This window comes from Castor canadensis, chromosome 1 (genome assembly GCF_047511655.1).
Source record: "Castor canadensis chromosome 1, mCasCan1.hap1v2, whole genome shotgun sequence".
In the NCBI taxonomy this organism is placed as follows: domain Eukaryota; kingdom Metazoa; phylum Chordata; class Mammalia; order Rodentia; family Castoridae; genus Castor; species Castor canadensis.
The window spans coordinates 6,238,138-6,256,791 of record NC_133386.1 but is presented as its reverse complement, the minus strand read 5'-3'; the positions used below and the strand labels follow the sequence as shown (position 1 = coordinate 6,256,791).

The 18,654-nt window shown below is 38.1% G+C and overlaps 1 protein-coding gene across 8 annotated transcripts in view; it reads right to left on the bottom strand.

Moving 5' to 3' along the window:
- Positions 1-18,654, bottom strand: part of Prkn (parkin RBR E3 ubiquitin protein ligase) — a 1,269,303-nt gene that overhangs the window by 795,337 nt on the left and 455,312 nt on the right. For all 8 annotated transcript variants that reach the window (XM_074070800.1, XM_074070813.1, XM_074070825.1 and 5 more), the window contains exon 4: positions 7,024-7,142. In XM_074070800.1, coding sequence (XP_073926901.1) covers positions 7,024-7,142 — 119 coding nt within the window. The remainder of the gene's footprint in view (positions 1-7,023; positions 7,143-18,654) is intronic.

Below are 18,654 nucleotides of genomic sequence, written 5' to 3'. Positions count from 1 at the left end.
TATTTCAATAGGAAACTATAGGTCACATTTTTTGCTTGAAAACTCTTTACTAGATGTTCCTCTGAATGTAATTACAGCAAAAATAGAAATAATTCTTTTTTGGTTGAAAACAACCTACATACTGGTTTCTTTTGGTCTTTCTAACCAGTAGTTCCTCTGGTTCACTAACAACTGTAAACAGTTCTCCAGAAACAAGCAATTTCATCTAGTAAAGGAATTGTAGTAGCTCAAAAGGCTGTGGCTGATTCCTTTCACATGAGGGTATTGCTGTCACCCCAGGGCATTTCTAGTTATTTCTAGACCACTCCCCATGAGTGCTCCACACACAACTAAGAGGGAAGTGCTGTCCCCAGAATTAGTGTTGTCAGGTAAAGAAGAGAACATTGACTTCACTTGGAATGCTGGCTATTTCTTTTAAGTAAAAAATAGGATAGTAATACCCTATAAAATATTTAGGACATACTTACCCTAAAACATTATTCATTGTCTGTCTGATTTCAAACATAGCTGACCTCCTTGTACAGTCAAGAGTTGAATCTGTTAGTCCTACCTAGACTCCTCAGGGCTAAAGTAACTCTGGTCTCACTCTGTCTACAGTAGACTTCAATGTTCTTCCTCTCTGTCAACCCCATTTACCTGCCCTTCAGCATGCTCCTTTTATCCAAGGCTCTCCCCTCAGAACCTTAGCTAAACACAGGAGAGCCATGAAAACAATCCAAAATTTTCCTAAAAATTAAAGTCTTCAAGCAGATAACCCATTTTCATACATATGTATATCCTGTGGACACTCATAGGAGCAAGTTCTAGATAGGCCAATGAAAATCAGTTCACCAAAAGCCTATTTTTCAAATAGCCAGTTTGCCTAATATAATAACTTATTCAAAATTTATTTATTAAAGTATATCTTGATCAATGGACTCTGAGCTCTTCAATCCCCAGCCCCCAAGAGTATACTCAATGTTGAATTTCCGCTATGTCATTCCCTTGTAGAGAGGCCCCTCTATTTGCTCCTGTCAGCTTTGACATACCCGTGAATGGAGCTGGGGTGATGACCAAGAAGAGCACAAACAGCAAGGGTGAGTGTCAAAATGAGGTGGAGCACAGAAAAGTGCACAAGGCCAAGGGAAATCTTGAGGAGGAACAGATGGAGAGGGCCACTCTGGCACTGGTGAATACCAGATCTGCACATGCTCTGCTGCTTCAACTTTGTAGCTGATGGAGGGCAGGTGAATCCCGAGACAAACCAGTGCCTTTGCAGATCTGAGTAAGTGAGAATCAAAGAATGCAGGTACAGGTTACACACTGTGGGGGTATCTACAGTGTGCCTTACAAAGAGTTTAAACCTCATGAAGTAACTTGTAGTGACTCTTCCATTATACTCTAGAAACTGAAATGACTAACAATCAAATTTACAGTAAGAAAAGATGGGAGTAATGCATACTTGAACAAAAAATATCCTTAGCTAAAAACCAGAAAGTAAGCTTAGATCTATTCCAAGATCTATTTGTTATATAGATGTGAGACTAGCTATTGACAATAAGAGAAGTAAGTAGATTCCTGACCCACAATTAATCTGCAACAAATATTAAGTTTAGAAATGATTATACATTTAGACTATATTTCTTAATAAATTTCCTCACATAAATTGTGCCTAATCTATAAACCAATTTTAAACAAAATCCATCATGCCAGGCATTTTACATCTTATTCTATTTATTGTACCATTTCTCATCAGAAACCTTTTAGCTTTAATGCTATTCCAAGGCAGAATATCTCATTAGAGTGGCAAAGATAAAGTTCTTTTTGAGATAAAGTAATTATAGAGATTGTAGGGGGGAAAATCATCCAAACTTCTTGGCTACAGTAATCTCCTGGCTTCTGATTAATTTGCAGACTTATAAACTGAGTGCAAACTAAAAGATCCTAGTAGTAGATAACTCTAGTAACATATAGTTGGTGCTGGAAAGATTAACAATGTGTAACCTGAATCAGAGCTAAGGTTGTAGAAGACTTTGCTCCCAGGCAAATATTCCAAGACAAGATGCTGCATGCTCTCTCAGCTTAATTCTACATTTGTTCTATTGTTCTAGTAGTATTAGAGTCAATAACTTATTTTACCCTGTAAGTAGCCTTACTATATTTCAAGCCTATTTTCAGTTAGAAAGATGACTGGGGGATTCATTGTGACAATTTCAAATAGATTTATATTGTACATTGCTTAGATCGTCCCCACCATCTCTCCCTCTCATCCCCTTCCCCACCCCACTTAAAGCAACTGCAAAAGGTTTCATTGTTCTATTTCATACAAGTATATGAAGTCCATCAACCATATTCCCTTACCTTAGTCTCTTTTGTTCACTCTCACCCCTCCCACAAATATACCCCCAACACACTGTACCTATTTTACAGTCCTGTATTCTGATATTAATTTCTAAGTCAGTGTTCAAAGGGGTTTCTCCATGTATCCCTGCTGTGAGTATGCTTTACAAGTGGTCAGTTCAAGTCCTTCCATTACTCTCCTTTACCCCATCCCTCCCATCCCCCATTTTTCAATAGCTTTCAATACATATAATTATATCCTCTACCTTCCCAGATGTTACATATTACAATATTGTTGACACTCTATGGAAATAACCTAGATGCCCTACAACTGATAAACGGGTCAAGAAAATGTGATATGTGTGTGTGCGTGTGTGTGTGTGTACATACGCAAATGCACACAATGGAGTTTTACTCAGCCATAAGGAAGAATGACACCAATGTGGCTTGAAGGTAAATGGATACACTTGGAGGACATCATATTAAGTGAAGTAAGTCAGGTTCAGAAAGACAAAAGCCATATGTTTTCTCTCATATGTGAAAGATAGTTCCAAAAGATAAATATATACACACAAAAAAACATGATCATATACAAACTCAATTTTTTCCTATCACAGAATGCTTTGGTTTCGTTTGCTTGAAGAGGCCTGAGTTAACCCAAGAATATTGGCAATGACAGGATGAAGATGGTGGAAAGAACTGGGATACCTCATCCATATTGGGGAGAAAATGCTTTGAGGACTTCAGTGAGGCAGAGCTGGCAGAAGTGAGGAGGACTGTCAGAAAAACTTCCAGGGACAAACCCCTCATCAGCAGAAGCTAGTCTTACTAAGCTCACCAACCCTGGCAAATTGTCAACAATCCTAAAGTCTCTGATAGTGCTTTTGTTGACATAAGCAGATGCTAGGAAAATGTTTGAGAGAGACAGTGACATGGGTTATTTTAAATTATCTATTTCAATGCTCAAGCACACAATCAGAAACATTGAGCCACATACAGAGCAGCCTCTGCTGTACCCAATCCTGCCTCATTTGTACGTGGACCCAAGTGAACAACAGGCTGGTGAAAACTGAGTGTCTACCATGCTTTTCCTTTGATAAGTAGAATTCACTATTTTCCAGTGAGCACTCACATTTCTAAAGGATACTATGGTTTGCTGAAACCCTGGTCAAGGTCACCATGAAAGAGAAGATATTTTGATTTGGAGATAGAAATTAACCTAACATATAAGTTGATTCTCAATTCACCCTCAAAGTCAGGTCAAACTTCAGACTGCAGTTTCTCAATGTGCACCATCAGGACATAAGTGGCTGATGTCCGTCTCTCTTGTCAATTTATTACAAACGTCATATAAATGTGAAATGTGGTCTAAACTAGAGTGCCTTATTGGACAGGAAGCTCATTACTGTCACATGCAACATTTAAGCAGATTGAGGAAATATCAGCATTATGAAGAACCACCACCACCAACAAAATATGTAGAAGGTGACTCTAAAGACCCCTGAGTTGCATAGAACTTGTTGAAGATTGATTTCTCCAGACAAGAAAAAATGAAATTGCATTTTCAGGATGACTCAGGTGGCTAAGTAGGTTTCAATTTTTCTCCCTAGGTATAAAAATCTCTTTGCAGACATCCAAATAAACCACGCAACAGTACACTGTAACTAGTCACCCATGTAAGATCCCATATTCTCTTATGTTTCATGACCAGAAAAAATTATGCAAGTTATTGATCTTTATAAAGATCTGGAAAATGAAACCTAAGAGTACCTGCTCTCTACATAGAAATCATTTCTCTTGGTGAAAGTCAGCACCTCCTCTATTCTTGCCAAATCTAGACTTGCAGGCTGATCCACAGTGTGACAGGCCTGTTTCTCCAACAGGCACTGAGCCTACAGATGTTGCTCTTTGAACAGGCACCTCATAACAAAATCAAAAAGTCTGATCTCTGCTATGTTCCAGTTTTGTTATATCTAGTAACATAAGAAAATTATCTTTAAGTCATCTTCATCCCGTTTTCCCTAAAATCCTTAAGCATATCTTTCTATGAGTATTTTTCAGTGATATTTTTAAGTACATGGAAACTAGCTAGATAATAGGACATTGATTACTGGATTTGTACAGTAAGCAATGTATTCTGGAAAAGGCCAGGGCTTTGGGAAAATTCAGAGATTTTTCACTCCTGGCTCCAATATTTATTAACCATGTAACTTTGGGCTCTTTACTCAACCTTATGGAGTCTCTTTGTGTAAATCATTGGAGAATATTATCTATTCTGCATGTGTGTCACAAAAATTACAGAAAAACTAGAAAAAATTGTAAGCGACAGGCCAGTGATGTGCAGAACAATAAGTAGTCCAAGGGGAATAAAAGTTTAAATTTAAATATCAAGGTTACCAACTCTGGGAATTGATAAAATCTCAGGTGGTGATGGGGAAAGGCATCTGAGAAGGGGTGGCTCTGAAACCACTAGAAGGATTGATCAGATCATCCAATTCAGTGCTGGCCTAGGTGAGCAGGGTGCCAGGACTTCATGTCAGAGTGATATTCGGAGATGGAAAAAACAACGGCCTCTGAATGAATAGGTGTGGGGCAGGTAGGGAGAGGTGCTTCCATTCCTCTGAAAGGAGTTAGCTAATACCCACACTTACACACTAACATATATAGATAGATAGATACATATATGAACATATACCTATACATGAATGACAATGACAGATCAAAAGAACTTCACATTTCTAACCATGTTTTGATTACTGTACTCTTCATATATGAACTAATCTTCATTACACCAGGCAACAGTCACCCCTACGTTACACAGAGAGGAATAAGGAAGTGAGGATTCTCTGGGGTCATCTCTCTAGCCTCACACCATACAGTCTCTCCTCCTTACCTTTCTTACCTCTGCTGACTACCTCATTTCAGACTCTGCTAAGCACCTACTATTAATGTACCATTTAATCCTTATATCATTCTACTTTCCTTGGACACATTTAGACAGATGCTGCAGATTTTTTCTTTTTTGTTTTTCTATTTTCCCCCACTGAATATATTTTTAAATGATACATTTTACATAAAATTATAGAGTTATGACTTCTTTTGATTAAAAAAAATCCAGTCACAGGAATCTCACCCCACAACTTGCCAGCTATTAGCAGCTGTATCTGTTCTGTGTGGGGCCTTAGCGCTCCCTCCACCAGGGTCCTCACTGCCCCTTACCACCCACATCTGGCCTCATGTTTTATCACCTTTCTGATTGCTGTGGCCATTTTTTGTTTGATCCTCAGTATAAATCTATCGGTGTTGTAAAAAGACATGGCTAAAACAAAACAAAAGAGTTTATCAGTTAGGTTAGAGAGTTCGGGTTCAAACCTCTTGGTTCACACTCATGAGCTCTTATTTTTTGGGCAAATGTCTAAATCTCCTTAAGCTTCTGTCTTCTCAAATCTAGAATGGGGTTATAATTAGTAACCTGAGTGGGTTTTCCACTTAGGTTTCCTAGCTGAAATGTTGCAGCCTAGGAAAACATTGAATCATATCCTTAGTCCTTGTAACATTTCCTCAGGCTGTGGCAATGGATCCATGATTTCTCCTCTACCAGGTATGTTTTTCAAGGTCTTTTACAATGCCCCATTATTCCCACTCTTCAAGGCTTGCTTTGGCTCCTTGTTTGCTTCAGAACAAAATCTGAATTCTCTGCCTGTTGTGGGGTCTCCATCTGGTATCCCAGGTACTTATCTCCACCTGCACACCCAACTACCCAAGCATTTTGTGCTTCTATGCTTCCTTGTTCTTTCAAAGCAGTGCTAACAAGATGTCCTCCACGTCACTACCCACTGTCAGGTCCACATCACATCTGGTATAGAGCTCCACATTGAAGCAATGCATTAATTGTCTCCATTTATATAAGGGCTCAGCAAACCTTTCCTCTAGAGGGCCAGTGAGTAAATAGTTCAGGTTCTGCAGGATATGCAGTCTGCATCCCAATTACACAACTCTGCCTTTATGGCAGAGGTAGCCATAGATGTCAGGTATACAAATGGGTGGGCCTGGGTTCCACAAAAATTTATTTATGGACACTAGAACTGAAATTTCACATAACATTCATGAATCATACAATATTATTTATGTCTTGAATTTTCCCAAACATTTAAAATGTAAAAACAAAAATGAGCAGCAGGCCACAGTAGACTTTTGTGCGCTAAGTCCTGCTTTCAGTTCAGACTCGTTATGACCCACCACTTCCTCCTTACTTTCTTCCTGAGGTGTGACTCACATTTAGAGCCCTTCAGTGCACACTTCTGATATGAACAGTGCTCCTACCACACAGGTCCAGAGCAAAACATGCCCAGCAGCCCAAGAGGCTCCTGTGTGATCTGTTCTGAAAAGCACCCCGCCACAGTCCAACCCCTTATTAAAGCAGGTTCTCTACTTCCTTTCAGTGGGCCTGGTTTTAAAAAAACAAACATGAGGACTGACCCTGTACTGCCTAAACTTTTATAGAATAGAAGAAATCCAGAAGGCAAAGGTATGTTTTGAACAGAACTTCAGGTGTCATTAGCCCTCACATCCACATAGACCAATGTCTTTAGTTTTCAACAATGGTGATACACAACTGGAAACAGGGAAAGGCAACTCTGCTAAAATGCATCTGTTTCTCTGTGCAGTACCATTCTGATGCTGCACTTTCTTACTCTTTCTTACCTGGGCCAAGGTGAGGGTCGCTTGTTTGCAGGTGCCGCACTGTACCCGGAGTTTTCCTGGCTGTACCCTTTGACAGGGGCCTTTGCAAAAAACATAAAAGCTGTTGTATGTTGGTCTACCTATTGGGGAAAAAAGTAGAGATAGTGGGTAATCAGTGTTGGATCCAAATTGAGACAAGAAACTCTTTAAAAGCTTTTGAGTGCAGCAAATTTCAAAATCAACTCATCAAGAACATTTTGCAATTAGTGGAATCAATATTAGTGGAATTATTATTCCAATGAGGATATGACAATTTAATTTACAAAATTTAGTTTTGTGCTCAAAAGAGTGAAAGTCTTCTCTTTATCTTGCCAACAGCCCTGTGACTTACTCAGCAAAGTCAGCAACCTGTCATCAAGATAGCTGGCCAAGTGTGTTTGCCACACAGTGGAACTGAATACACTCAGTGCTGCTGAAGTTTAAAAGAGGGTAGGAAATTTGGAGGCTGTGCAAAATTTAGAGACCACTGCTTCTAAATTCTATTTCATGCTTCTGTACACAGTTGTGAAGACTCCAGACTTTTTGCTCTTAAAATCTTATCTGCACAGACAAACCAGCCCATTTCTCATGATATGAGTGAGATCACAGTTTGCTGGGTTTCCAGGAAGATGTGCCAAAATACAGTCATACATAAGGGGGCCTGAATCCTGAGGAGTTTAACACACCCTGCAGCCTTGTACAGAGTATTTGTAGACATTTTAGACTGTCATTTGATATTACAGGTAGTGAAACTTTGCAAAATGTAAGGGACAACAAGCTTTATGTTTGTGACTTATTTGCAATATTCTTTATAAATGTTATTCTGTAGAGATGAACACTTAGTGCTCAGTGTGAAAGGGGAGACTGATTACAAACAGATGCTTGTATTGATATTAAGTTACTGTTTTTCAAAGTGTGAGACCCTGAGTTCAAATGCCAATAACACCAAAAAAAAAAAAAAGATGAGAGCAGCCATCATTATATTATTCCTGATATTAAAATGGAAAGAATCCTCCTGTATAATGTTAGCTTCGAGTATTTTTATTAGATGGTATTTACCAGATTCAGAAATTTGTGTTATATCTCCTGTTTGTCAAGATTTATCATTAGGTTTAACTGTTTTCCTTTTTTTTTGTAGTAATTCAGGGCCTCCACACTTGCTAGGCAAATGCTCTACCACTTTACCAATTGATCTATGTCTCCAGTGTAAGGTTTAACCTTTTAATATGATTTTTTCTATGTCCATTGAGGAAATAAAAAAAAAGTTACTGTTTTTTGACACCTCTTTGTAGAGTCAGTGCCTTAGTAGGCAAGATATTCAAGTTATGAATATCACATTGTTATTAGCAAATAAAATAATGACATAAAATATATTCTTAAGATTTATATAGATCATAAACAAAACACATAGCCATGCATTAATATTATAGAAATATTTGTAGCATAAAAGTAACTGAATTATGAAAAGATCACAAGAACTGTGACAATTTTAAATAAGTATGAAGAAGAAATTTTGAAAGCAGCCAGAGCCCTCACCATTAAAACCTTTATCGGCAACATGAACAAATCCTTTCACAACTTTTATAACCTCTGTAAAGGTTAAACAATAGCAAAGGAGGAAGAGGGGAAGAGGGAAAGCAAAGGAGCGTCAGGGTTCCAGACACTATCATTGTGGAAAGGTCTGATTAGAAACAGCTTGCAATATTGAGAGTAGTATCCAGAAATTGCAGGGAACTAAATGGCTAAATGATCTGCTCTGCCCCTTAGGGCGATAGCGGTGTCTGCTATATTGTTTCAGCTAATAACAAATCAAGGCCTAGTGGGAAGACAGGACACCCTTCCACCTCTGCATACTGCAACCTTCACTAAGTCCTTGAGGAGTTATTCAGAAAATGCTGCAGCCAATGTCCATGCCCCAGAAGCACACAGAATGACATGCAATCCATTACACCTTGCTTCCCAGAGCCTGCCTGAGTTGGGGATTAATAGCCAGTCTAAGGAAGATCAAGGTCAGGCCAGTCCTGGCTGCAGCACATTTCAATGTGGCAGCTCCACTGGGCAGAGCAGCTGGGGCTTCAGGTAAATCCTAAGAGCTCCTTTTCAGAATGGCTTCCTTATCTGTTTGGCTGTATAACACAATTTAAAATTGGCAAGCTTCTCTGTGTCCTGCTGTAGCCTGTAGTACAATGGACAGGAATAAAAACAAACAACCTCCTGACAACATTCTGGGCAGTGTTCCCACTGGCCTGGCTGAAGGGCCTATGATTGGAACTCTTGCACACGGAGTCATAATTCCCAAAAGAACAGAAAGTGATTCTGTGAGGCACCTTAAGAGCCGTTCCCAGGTATATAGCTTCTTTAGTCAGTAATACAAATCTTCCCTCTCACTTCTTTCTGGACCTTAAATTTCTTTTTCTTTCCTGATCCACTCTTCCATATGGTAGTCTCTTCATTGCCCAAAATAATTGAAGCAGCGATGTTTGTGTTTATATATTTCCCTTTTTATATCTAATGACTTTAAACTTGGAGAGGTTTAAAGGTTTTTCAGATCATATCTCTCACTGTCGTTCATCAATTGTGATCATTGTGGTACATTTGGGTGTCCTCTCTGCATGTGTATGTGATTATACTCACAGATAAATACACACATACTACACACATATACTTTTTTGCTGAAGCATTCATAATGAAGTTGCAAGACAGTAGGCTTCCTCACCTCCAAATCTTCTTTCATCCTAAAAATAATTTTTCATATAAAACCATAGAACTTTTAAAGTGATTTGACTGTTTTGGAAGTTCTATTCATAGACTGATCAATATATTTTAAGTACATTTTACAGAACATTACAAGGCTTTACAAGCTGCAAATCTAAAATGTTGGGGGCTTGAGGCGATACCAAGTGAAGCCAAGTTAAACAAGGCCCTGCTTGTGGCCCTTCACAGAGGTCCACCACATCAGACATGCGGGATGGAGCACAGCACATCCTGAAATTGACCTGACAGTGGAAGCCGTCCTTTGAAGGTGCATGTTAAGAAACTACATTTCTCAGGAAAAAGAAAGGAAAACAAATTAGAGCAAAAAAATGTTAGCAAGCTGACATAATTGTCTTATCATGGGCCGTGAGGGTTAGTCCACTAACATAATGATTTTACAGGTAAACTACATTGATTTCCTTTAGAAGTTCTATTCCCCCCCCCTGCAATAACAAAAGCACGGCAAGCTCAGGGCCCTTTGAAAGGGTGAGCCACTGTTCCATAAGAACACATTAACATATTAAGTGGAACACTGCTGCCTAAGAGGATGTCTGCGATGATGGAGTACTTGACATCTGCACCACCTTATAGGTATCCACAGTATATGTGACCATCAGCTACATGTGGCTATTGAGAACTTGAAACTTGGCTAGGAATTACTCTCCTGTGTCTTACTAATTTTATGCAATTTCAGTTTCAATAGTCTCACGTGGGTGGCAGCAACCCAACTGCACAGCGTAGAAGACTGTGAACACATGGGTGTGGCTGGCCCCTCCCTCCCTCCCTCACTAGGAATGTAGACGACAAGCAATATTGAGGAGACGCTCTCATCACACCAACCAGTGCACTAGTTCATTTCTGACTGTGCTAACATAAAAACAATGTTGGAGAGGCAGGAGAGAAAGGAGGTTAGAATCTGAGGTACAAGAAGTAAGATGGAGGTGGGTGGGTTGTGGGCACCATGTAGTGCCAGAGAGAGAACAGAGCTTCTCTGCCTTCATGTGTCCTGTCTCCTACACCCTGAGGATCAGTTCTTAATCTGTGCCTAGACAATGATCCTGTTGTCTCTTCTGCCATCACTACTTTTGAGTGAGAGCCACACACTCAAAGTCTGGCTGGAATAGCAATTCTTATAAGAATTCTTCCCTTGGTTTCCCCATAAAGATATGATCTGTCCCTAAACAGCATCATCTAAGAATAAGAACATATTTAGTTTTGTCTTGTCACCTTTAAACACTTGATTGGGCCCAACACCACAGAATCAGCATCTGAAAAGGAGTCCTTTCATGAAGCCTCCCTCTTCATAGCCTTCATTCAACTCCTCCACACTATCTGGCCTGGCACTTGGTAGTTTCAGGTCTTTTCCTCCTGACTATAGCCTTGTCCCTGTTTCTTAAATACTAATGATAGCTCTACTGCTTGCACCAAAAGCGTCATCTATCTGCTACAACCTGCTATGTTCCCCCAGCTCACTCCCTCTCATCAGCTAGGAAGGAACCTTGGTTCTGATTGACCCCTACAAGTCAATAGAATAGAAATGGGTTTACTCCATGGCCAGAGTTCCTGAAGCTATGACAGGGATCTGGGCAGAGAAAACAGCAGGGCTCAGAGAATCTTCTCCTCGTGTGCCAAGAATTCTTGCTATTGCATTTTTGGATGGTGATTCTTTAGCAAGTCCTTGACCACATTTTCTGGAATATACATTTCATGAACAGGTGAAGTAAAAATACAGTAACAAATGAGCAACATCAGTTCTATCTTTGAAGTCCAGCAAGCATATCTTTACATATTACAGAGAGAAAACCCACTTTCCTTCATATTGAACTAAAGTTATTCATTAGTTATAGTTTGAACAGTGCATACGGAATTAGTCTACAGTGGTTCAACCTGAAATCTATTCACATGGACTCCCTTGACCACATCTTGTGCCATGACACTTTTCTTAAATCATCAAAAGGATGAGGATCATATCCATTTCAACCTAATGCAATTATGGGGAGAAAATTGCCTCATCTGGGCAGGTCAAACACAGAGCTCCATTATCCTATTTTTTTTTTTTTTGGGACTAGGGTTTGAACTCAGGGCTTTGTCCTTGTAAAGCAGGGGTTCTACTGCTTGAGCTAAAGTTCCAGTCCATTTTGGTCTGGTTATTTTGGAGATGGAGTCTTGCAAACTATTTGCCTGGGCTGGCTTTGAACGGCTGTCTTCCCAATTTCAACCTCTCAGGTACCTAGGATTACAGGAATGAGTCACCAGTGCTCAGCTCAGAGCTCCATTACATTTATTAGTAGTAACATCCCTCCAGAAAGCCATGGTTAGCACTTGGGAAAGGCCATGTAGCCATTTTGACTATCCTTCCATCTCTGTCACCTCGTAGCCTTGCAACCACTCTTTTCACCATCTAAGGGCTAGTGGCACTTCCTGTATACACCACTGGCCCTCAGCTCTTTCGGCCTCACACATGACACATACTTGCTCCATTCCTCCTATGCATACTGCCTCCCTATGTGTAATACTCTTCTCTATTTTACATGTTCCAAACAATTAAATAAAGTTCCTTGAACTTAGTAAATAATAAATATTCTCTAGGTCAGTGAATTCTCCCATATTTCAAATGCTATGAAAATTATAGCAAGTATAGTAGTGTGAGGACAAAACAGTAACATAAAATAGAAGAGACAGCCATGATTGCCAGATATTTAGAATCTCTTTCCATCAGCCAAACTCACTAGTGTAATGTCACATGTCCTTCAGAATGTTGGAATATCACATTTGAAATCAATAACATTAAGATTAACTTAACATCACAAAAGTGACTCATGTGATAAATGAAATTAAAAAATAAAAAATAATAATTTTCCAAATTTTGTAGAAGATTTGGTGTCATTAAATGTTAAGAATCAAATTCTGAAGATTTACCACCAAGCAGGATATACTAAGGGAAGAGAGCTGTTACATAAATTCTTGTCACTTCAATCCTTGCCCAATAAGTTATTATGGCCAATTGTAATAACCAACCACATACTCCTTGCTTTTAACAAGCCCTATTTGTAACTCCTGTGGAGTAACCAAGGTGATGCTATATTATAAACAACTTCCCATTATATAACCATCCATCCAATGCATGTGTTCCTAAAACATGTTTAGCAATCTCTAAGGAGACTCCACCTTTAAAACTTATAACTTAATTTTCAATTTTTTCTGCTAGGGTTTTTAGTTAATGTATCTGCGAAATAGTTTCATGTGGTGAGGCAAAACTGCTGATTAAATCTAAAACCTTTGATTTTTTTTGGTTGTTGTTGCCAGTTTATTTTCTCATGATTCATTTTGAAGGTGATGAAGAAAGCTCCCACACCAAGACAGAACTGTATAGGGAAATATGATTCAAGGCTTAGGTTGCCCAAAGCCAAACAGGACACATTTATTTAGTTGCTTAATCTTCCTGGAGATGGACAAGGGCCAGGGAGTAGTAGCTCAGGTGGTAGCTACAGTCATGACTTCCAAAAAGTTGAACAGATGCCCCAATTCACATTTATATGAAAGGAATGATTGGTACTACAGATAGTTATGTGTGATGTTCTCTAAATGAAATCCCTATGTTCCAGGAGATGCCCATCTTGACAGAAGGGGTAACTCCCTGAACTAGAATATCTATGTGAAACCCAAGCCTCACCTTGTCACTGTGGACAATCAGGTGACCCTTCATGCCTATTTTCTCATCTGCAAAACTGAGATGCTAATAGTACCTCAGACAACATTATAAGGATTTTTAAAATAAAAATACAGGCAAAGTGCTGAACAAAGTGTCTGATACACAGAGGATGCTCAACGCATGTTAGCTTTTCCTATTTGCTGTCCCAGACATTAAAACTCATTACCGCCATGTCACAGGATCATATCCATTTCAACCTACTGCACTTTATTACATAGAAATTTCCTCAGCCTTGCAGGTCAAACACAGAGCTCATTATCTTTTTTTTTTTTTTTTTTGGTGGGATTTCTCTGCCTTTTGTAAAAGTTGTTCTTACATAGTATTTACATCTTAAACCACTTTAAGATTTAGAGATATCTGTGATAAAATTTTTAAATAATTCTCTTTAAAATCCCTTCATACCTAGCTAGATTATTTTTAATTAAATATATAATAATGGTATGGAACATTTATAAGCCATAATGGAAAGGCTTTTGATTGTTTTAAAGTTTACTAAGATCACTTTTCTTTCCATGAATCTCTTTTTTATTATTATGTAGGTAGATTGTAGAAAAATGAAGAACGGAAATTCTAAGCAATTACATGGATCCAGTATAGTGAATAAAATTTTCAAGCTGGCTAACATATTTAAAAACATTAAGTCTATCTATCCAAATAAAAACCATTTTTGTTTTTTTTAAATTGTATGGCTGTAAAATGGTACTGGGGGGACTCAAAATGCATTCCAAATTCTATTTTAGTGGCAGACTTGCCAAAACTGTGCCTTAAAAGCCAGGCACAATTGTCACTATTTCATAACTGAGGAAACAGAAGCTCAGATATCTAATGGCAGGCCCAAGATAGCAAGGGGGGTAATCAGAGATTTGAATACATTTTTCTGATTACAAAGCACTTGTTATCCCCCTCGACCAAATGATAATAACTTTGACTCAAAGATGATTTACATTAAATACAGTAGGGAATTGATTCCGCGACTGTTAAAAAGTGGCCCTTTAACACTGGTTGGCAATTATGGACCATAGCCAGCAATCATGAAAACTGTCTCAGTTCCAGCCTTACCACCCGTTTTCCTCATTCGATCAGCACTAAAGGTTTCGTGGAAATTTCATTAACGTCTTATAGTGCTGGCACTCAGCAAAAATGTGGAGGAACAGCAATCACCATTGAGGAAAATTAAGTCTCATTTCAAGGGTTAGTGCACATCCTACCAAGTGGACACTATACCAAGGAATGGTAATCCATGCCATGACCCGAGAAATACGGAATTTCTCATTTCCTTTTACGGAAGTGATACTTTGCTGATATTTAAAAAATAATTTTAAATTTCCTTCTTTTAAATGTTCTAAGTGTTAGAGAAACCTATTAAGTAAATGAACACTCAGAAGAATAGCATTAATTACAGAACATAGCAAGCAAGGTGTGAGCCTCCACACTCTCACATTATTCATTGAATTTCATCTACAATAGCTAACATAATTAGTTTTGTATAAATATTTTAAATATAATATTTCTTATCTTCACTACTGCCACTAAACAAGCCTCTTAACAAAATCTGATGCTTTAGGTATCTTGCTTATCTCTATCAATAAGACAAAATATACAATGCTAATAAACCTAATGTTTTCTGGTGTTGATTTCAAAATATGACAGAAATTATTTTTCTTTAATGAAAAAGTGATTAGTTAGAAATTTATGATGATATCATGGTAGGAGGAAAAGGATATGATGATTTGCTTTTTTGAATCAAGGCTGATAGTATTGTGAATTATTTATACTTCTAAAAATAAGTAATAGAATCGCTATGCCTGGAGGATCAGGAAAGTCTTCCCACTTCATGAGTTGCCATTTCAAATGGCCTCCCAGAGCTCAGGGGCTATCTCTCTCCTGGTGTAAGGCAACTTGTAACTAAAGGTCTGTAGCTCACTTATGTCTACTGTCTGTTGTGGCTTCACATATTTTAGTCAGGTCTGCCCCAAGATTTTAAGCTTCTTTTGGGCAGGTTTGATGCTACCGGTGGTTTAATTTCCATTCTCCACCACCTTCAACTCAGAAGAATTTGGTCCCAGGGAAGTAAATACTAGTCCCTTTAGTTGATCAAGTCATTGAAAAACTGGTGAGGTAAGTTTAACTCAATGATTTAAAAGTACAGGAAGGTGCTTAGACTGTGCCAAGCTATAAAACAGATAAAATCTTTTAAGCAACATCAGATCCACTCATTACCATTAAACTAAATTTTGAGACTCCTTTTCCTAACATAGGTGCTAATATTAGGAAACAGTTCATTTTCTCTGTCTTTTTAAATATAGGTAATAGGCAAGGTCGCCTGTTGGATTATGGTAAGCAATAACAATTAAGTGAACTGTGTCTCAGTACAGACACCTGGTCTCTTATCTGCATGAATGTTTCTTTCCTTCTTCACCCCTTCTTCTGTGAACTAAAGCTATTTCCTTATGGGTCATCCCACCCTAAACTCTCCAGAACCTATCAGTTCTCCGAATTGCCTTCATATTAACTTTCCTTAAGTAAATCTTTGATCATACCATGCTCTGTAGCTTTCTCCTCATTGCCTCTTCAATAGGACTCAGACTCCTTTGCTTAGAAAATGTAGCACCTCCATTGTTTCCAACGAGACTTACTTTTCTATCCTGACTATCCACCACTCCTCTCCATGTTCAACTAAACTGAACCCTCATGTAATACACTTTTTCCTATCTCTAGCCCTTTCCTGGGGAACAAAACTGCATGGGGCTGAAAATACACAAAAGTGTTCTAGAGCAGCACTGTGGAAAATACTTCCTGCAGAGAAGGAATAATGTCTTTGAGTTGTCCAATATGGCAGCTACAGGCCACATATGTCTATTGAGACCATAAAATGTGACTCATGTACCAAGGAACAGATTTTCAGTATTATTTACATTGTTTAAACTTAAAGTTGAATAGCCACCTGTGGCTAGTAGTTACCTGAAATGGGCAACAGAGGTCTAAGAAAAGGTATCCATTGTTTAATACTGATCAAAAGTATCAGACTTGGCTACATTATTTGTAAATTTATAGATTTTTGTCCAGTACACATGAAAATAATTTTTGTCCAGTGAAACAAATAATAGCATAGATTTATGGTCTGTTGGGCATTTCTTTTTTCTTTTGCTGGAACTGAGGTTTGAACTCAGGGCTTCATACTTACAAAGCAGGTACTGTACTACTTGAGTCACATTCCAGTGCATTTTGCTCTGGTATTTTGGAGATGGGGGGTGGGGAGTCTTGAACCATTTGCCCAGGTTGGCCTTAAACATTGATCCTCCCAATGTCAGTCCCCTAAGTAGCTAGGATTTCAGCATGAGCCACCGGGGCCCAGATTGTTGGGCCTTTCTTTGTTGATAATCGATATAGCCTAATTTCTCAGGTTATGATATCTTAAAATCTTTTGCATATGCATTATAATTTTGTATTTGATTGTGAATTATGATTTTACTTTTTGTAAATTATATTTTAACACATTCTTATTTTTAAGGAGAGAAGATTTTTTAGTGCCTAGCTTAGTAGTAATAAATATATGCTGAGTGTTCACCATTCTTCTTTCCCCTTGATACCTGCCTACAACATCTAAAAATACATCATTTCTCCCTACTATATAACCTAATTCCTCCACTCCGTCTTTTGAGGTCCAGATGTACCACCTCTTTCAGGAAGTCTTAATTGATTCCTCCATCAAATTAAGACATTACATTTTAGTTACATTTTTCTCAGAGTACTTAAATCCTTTCTATCCTATGATACCCCATATATATTTTTGTCTACCCTATTAAACCTTACATTTTTTTTATTTGAAGATTATATTTTATTGCATTCTTCCCAGCACCATGAGTGAAAATGTTAAATATTATGGGAAGGAATCTAACAAATAGTCTTGAAACTAACATTGTGGTATTGGGAAGTCTCTTAGCTTACAAAAGATGAAATCACAATAAACTAACCTTAAAATAACTTAATCTCAGTGACAATATAATGAGGAATGCTCTTCCAGTCCCACTAAAATGACATGCAGTTTGATAATTATTTTTACAGTGTCAGGATTCTAAAGCTAAACGTTTCTCAGCTTCTGTTATTTGGCAATGCTAAATGAGTGTTGTCAAAAGATTAAATATAAATTGGTTATAAATCTTCATTTAACTACATCATGCAGGGAAGGTTACATTACAACAGCCATGTTTGTGTCATCATTAAGAAAATGAAGAGTCTTATTTTAATAGTATTATGACTATTGAAATTATTGTTTGTTCAATGTAATTGACATTGGAGTTGAGGATGAAGCCTTTGATGGTCATCACTGAATGTATGAGCACAAGGAGCAAAGCCTTCTGGACTCCAAGTGGACAGAGTGGCCTCTGTCTCCTAACTGCAGACACTTGCTTGCAGATTGTGCTGTCACTGCCTGAAGGCTACCTTCACATTTCTAACTAGATTTTCCCAACTGATTAAGAACCTGATTTCAGAAAACAGCCCATTTTAAACCCAGTTTGCCTGACTTTTTCAAGCAATGACCTGTGGTTTGATCACCTGTCCAAACCATCTGCTGGCCTGGATGTGATCTCATTACAACCTTACAAATGGTCCCTCTGAAGCTCCATCAATGCTCTTTAACATTAGAGGCCACTGCCACACCGTCAGGAAAGCCAGACAAATAGCCCCTCACACACTGAGTTAGTTTCTGCTAAATAAAGAGACCAAATTATACAAAAATTACACAAAAATTTTAAGATTCAGCAAATTCTTACTGAAAATAAGACTCTTTTGGGGGCAGTTTTATATATTTGGATACTGAGAGACCACTTTGGGGGCAAAATTAAGACTTTGAAATAAACCAATGCTTCAATGATTTTTTTTAAAAAGTAGGTTAACTTGACTTGCAGTAATAATTGTGACATGGTAATTATGCCTTGTGAAGTCTGCAATAGACTCAGTTCTACTCTAATATCTGATCTATTCATTTCAAACACCAAAAAGTTTAGAACATATGGATACAAGTATGTTATAACTCAAATAATATGCACATCCTATACTTGAAAAAATCTTTCTTTAATTGAGGGTCATGCTTTAGATCAGAAAAAAGAAACATACATAACAGCAAACTTTTTTAAAAAAATGAT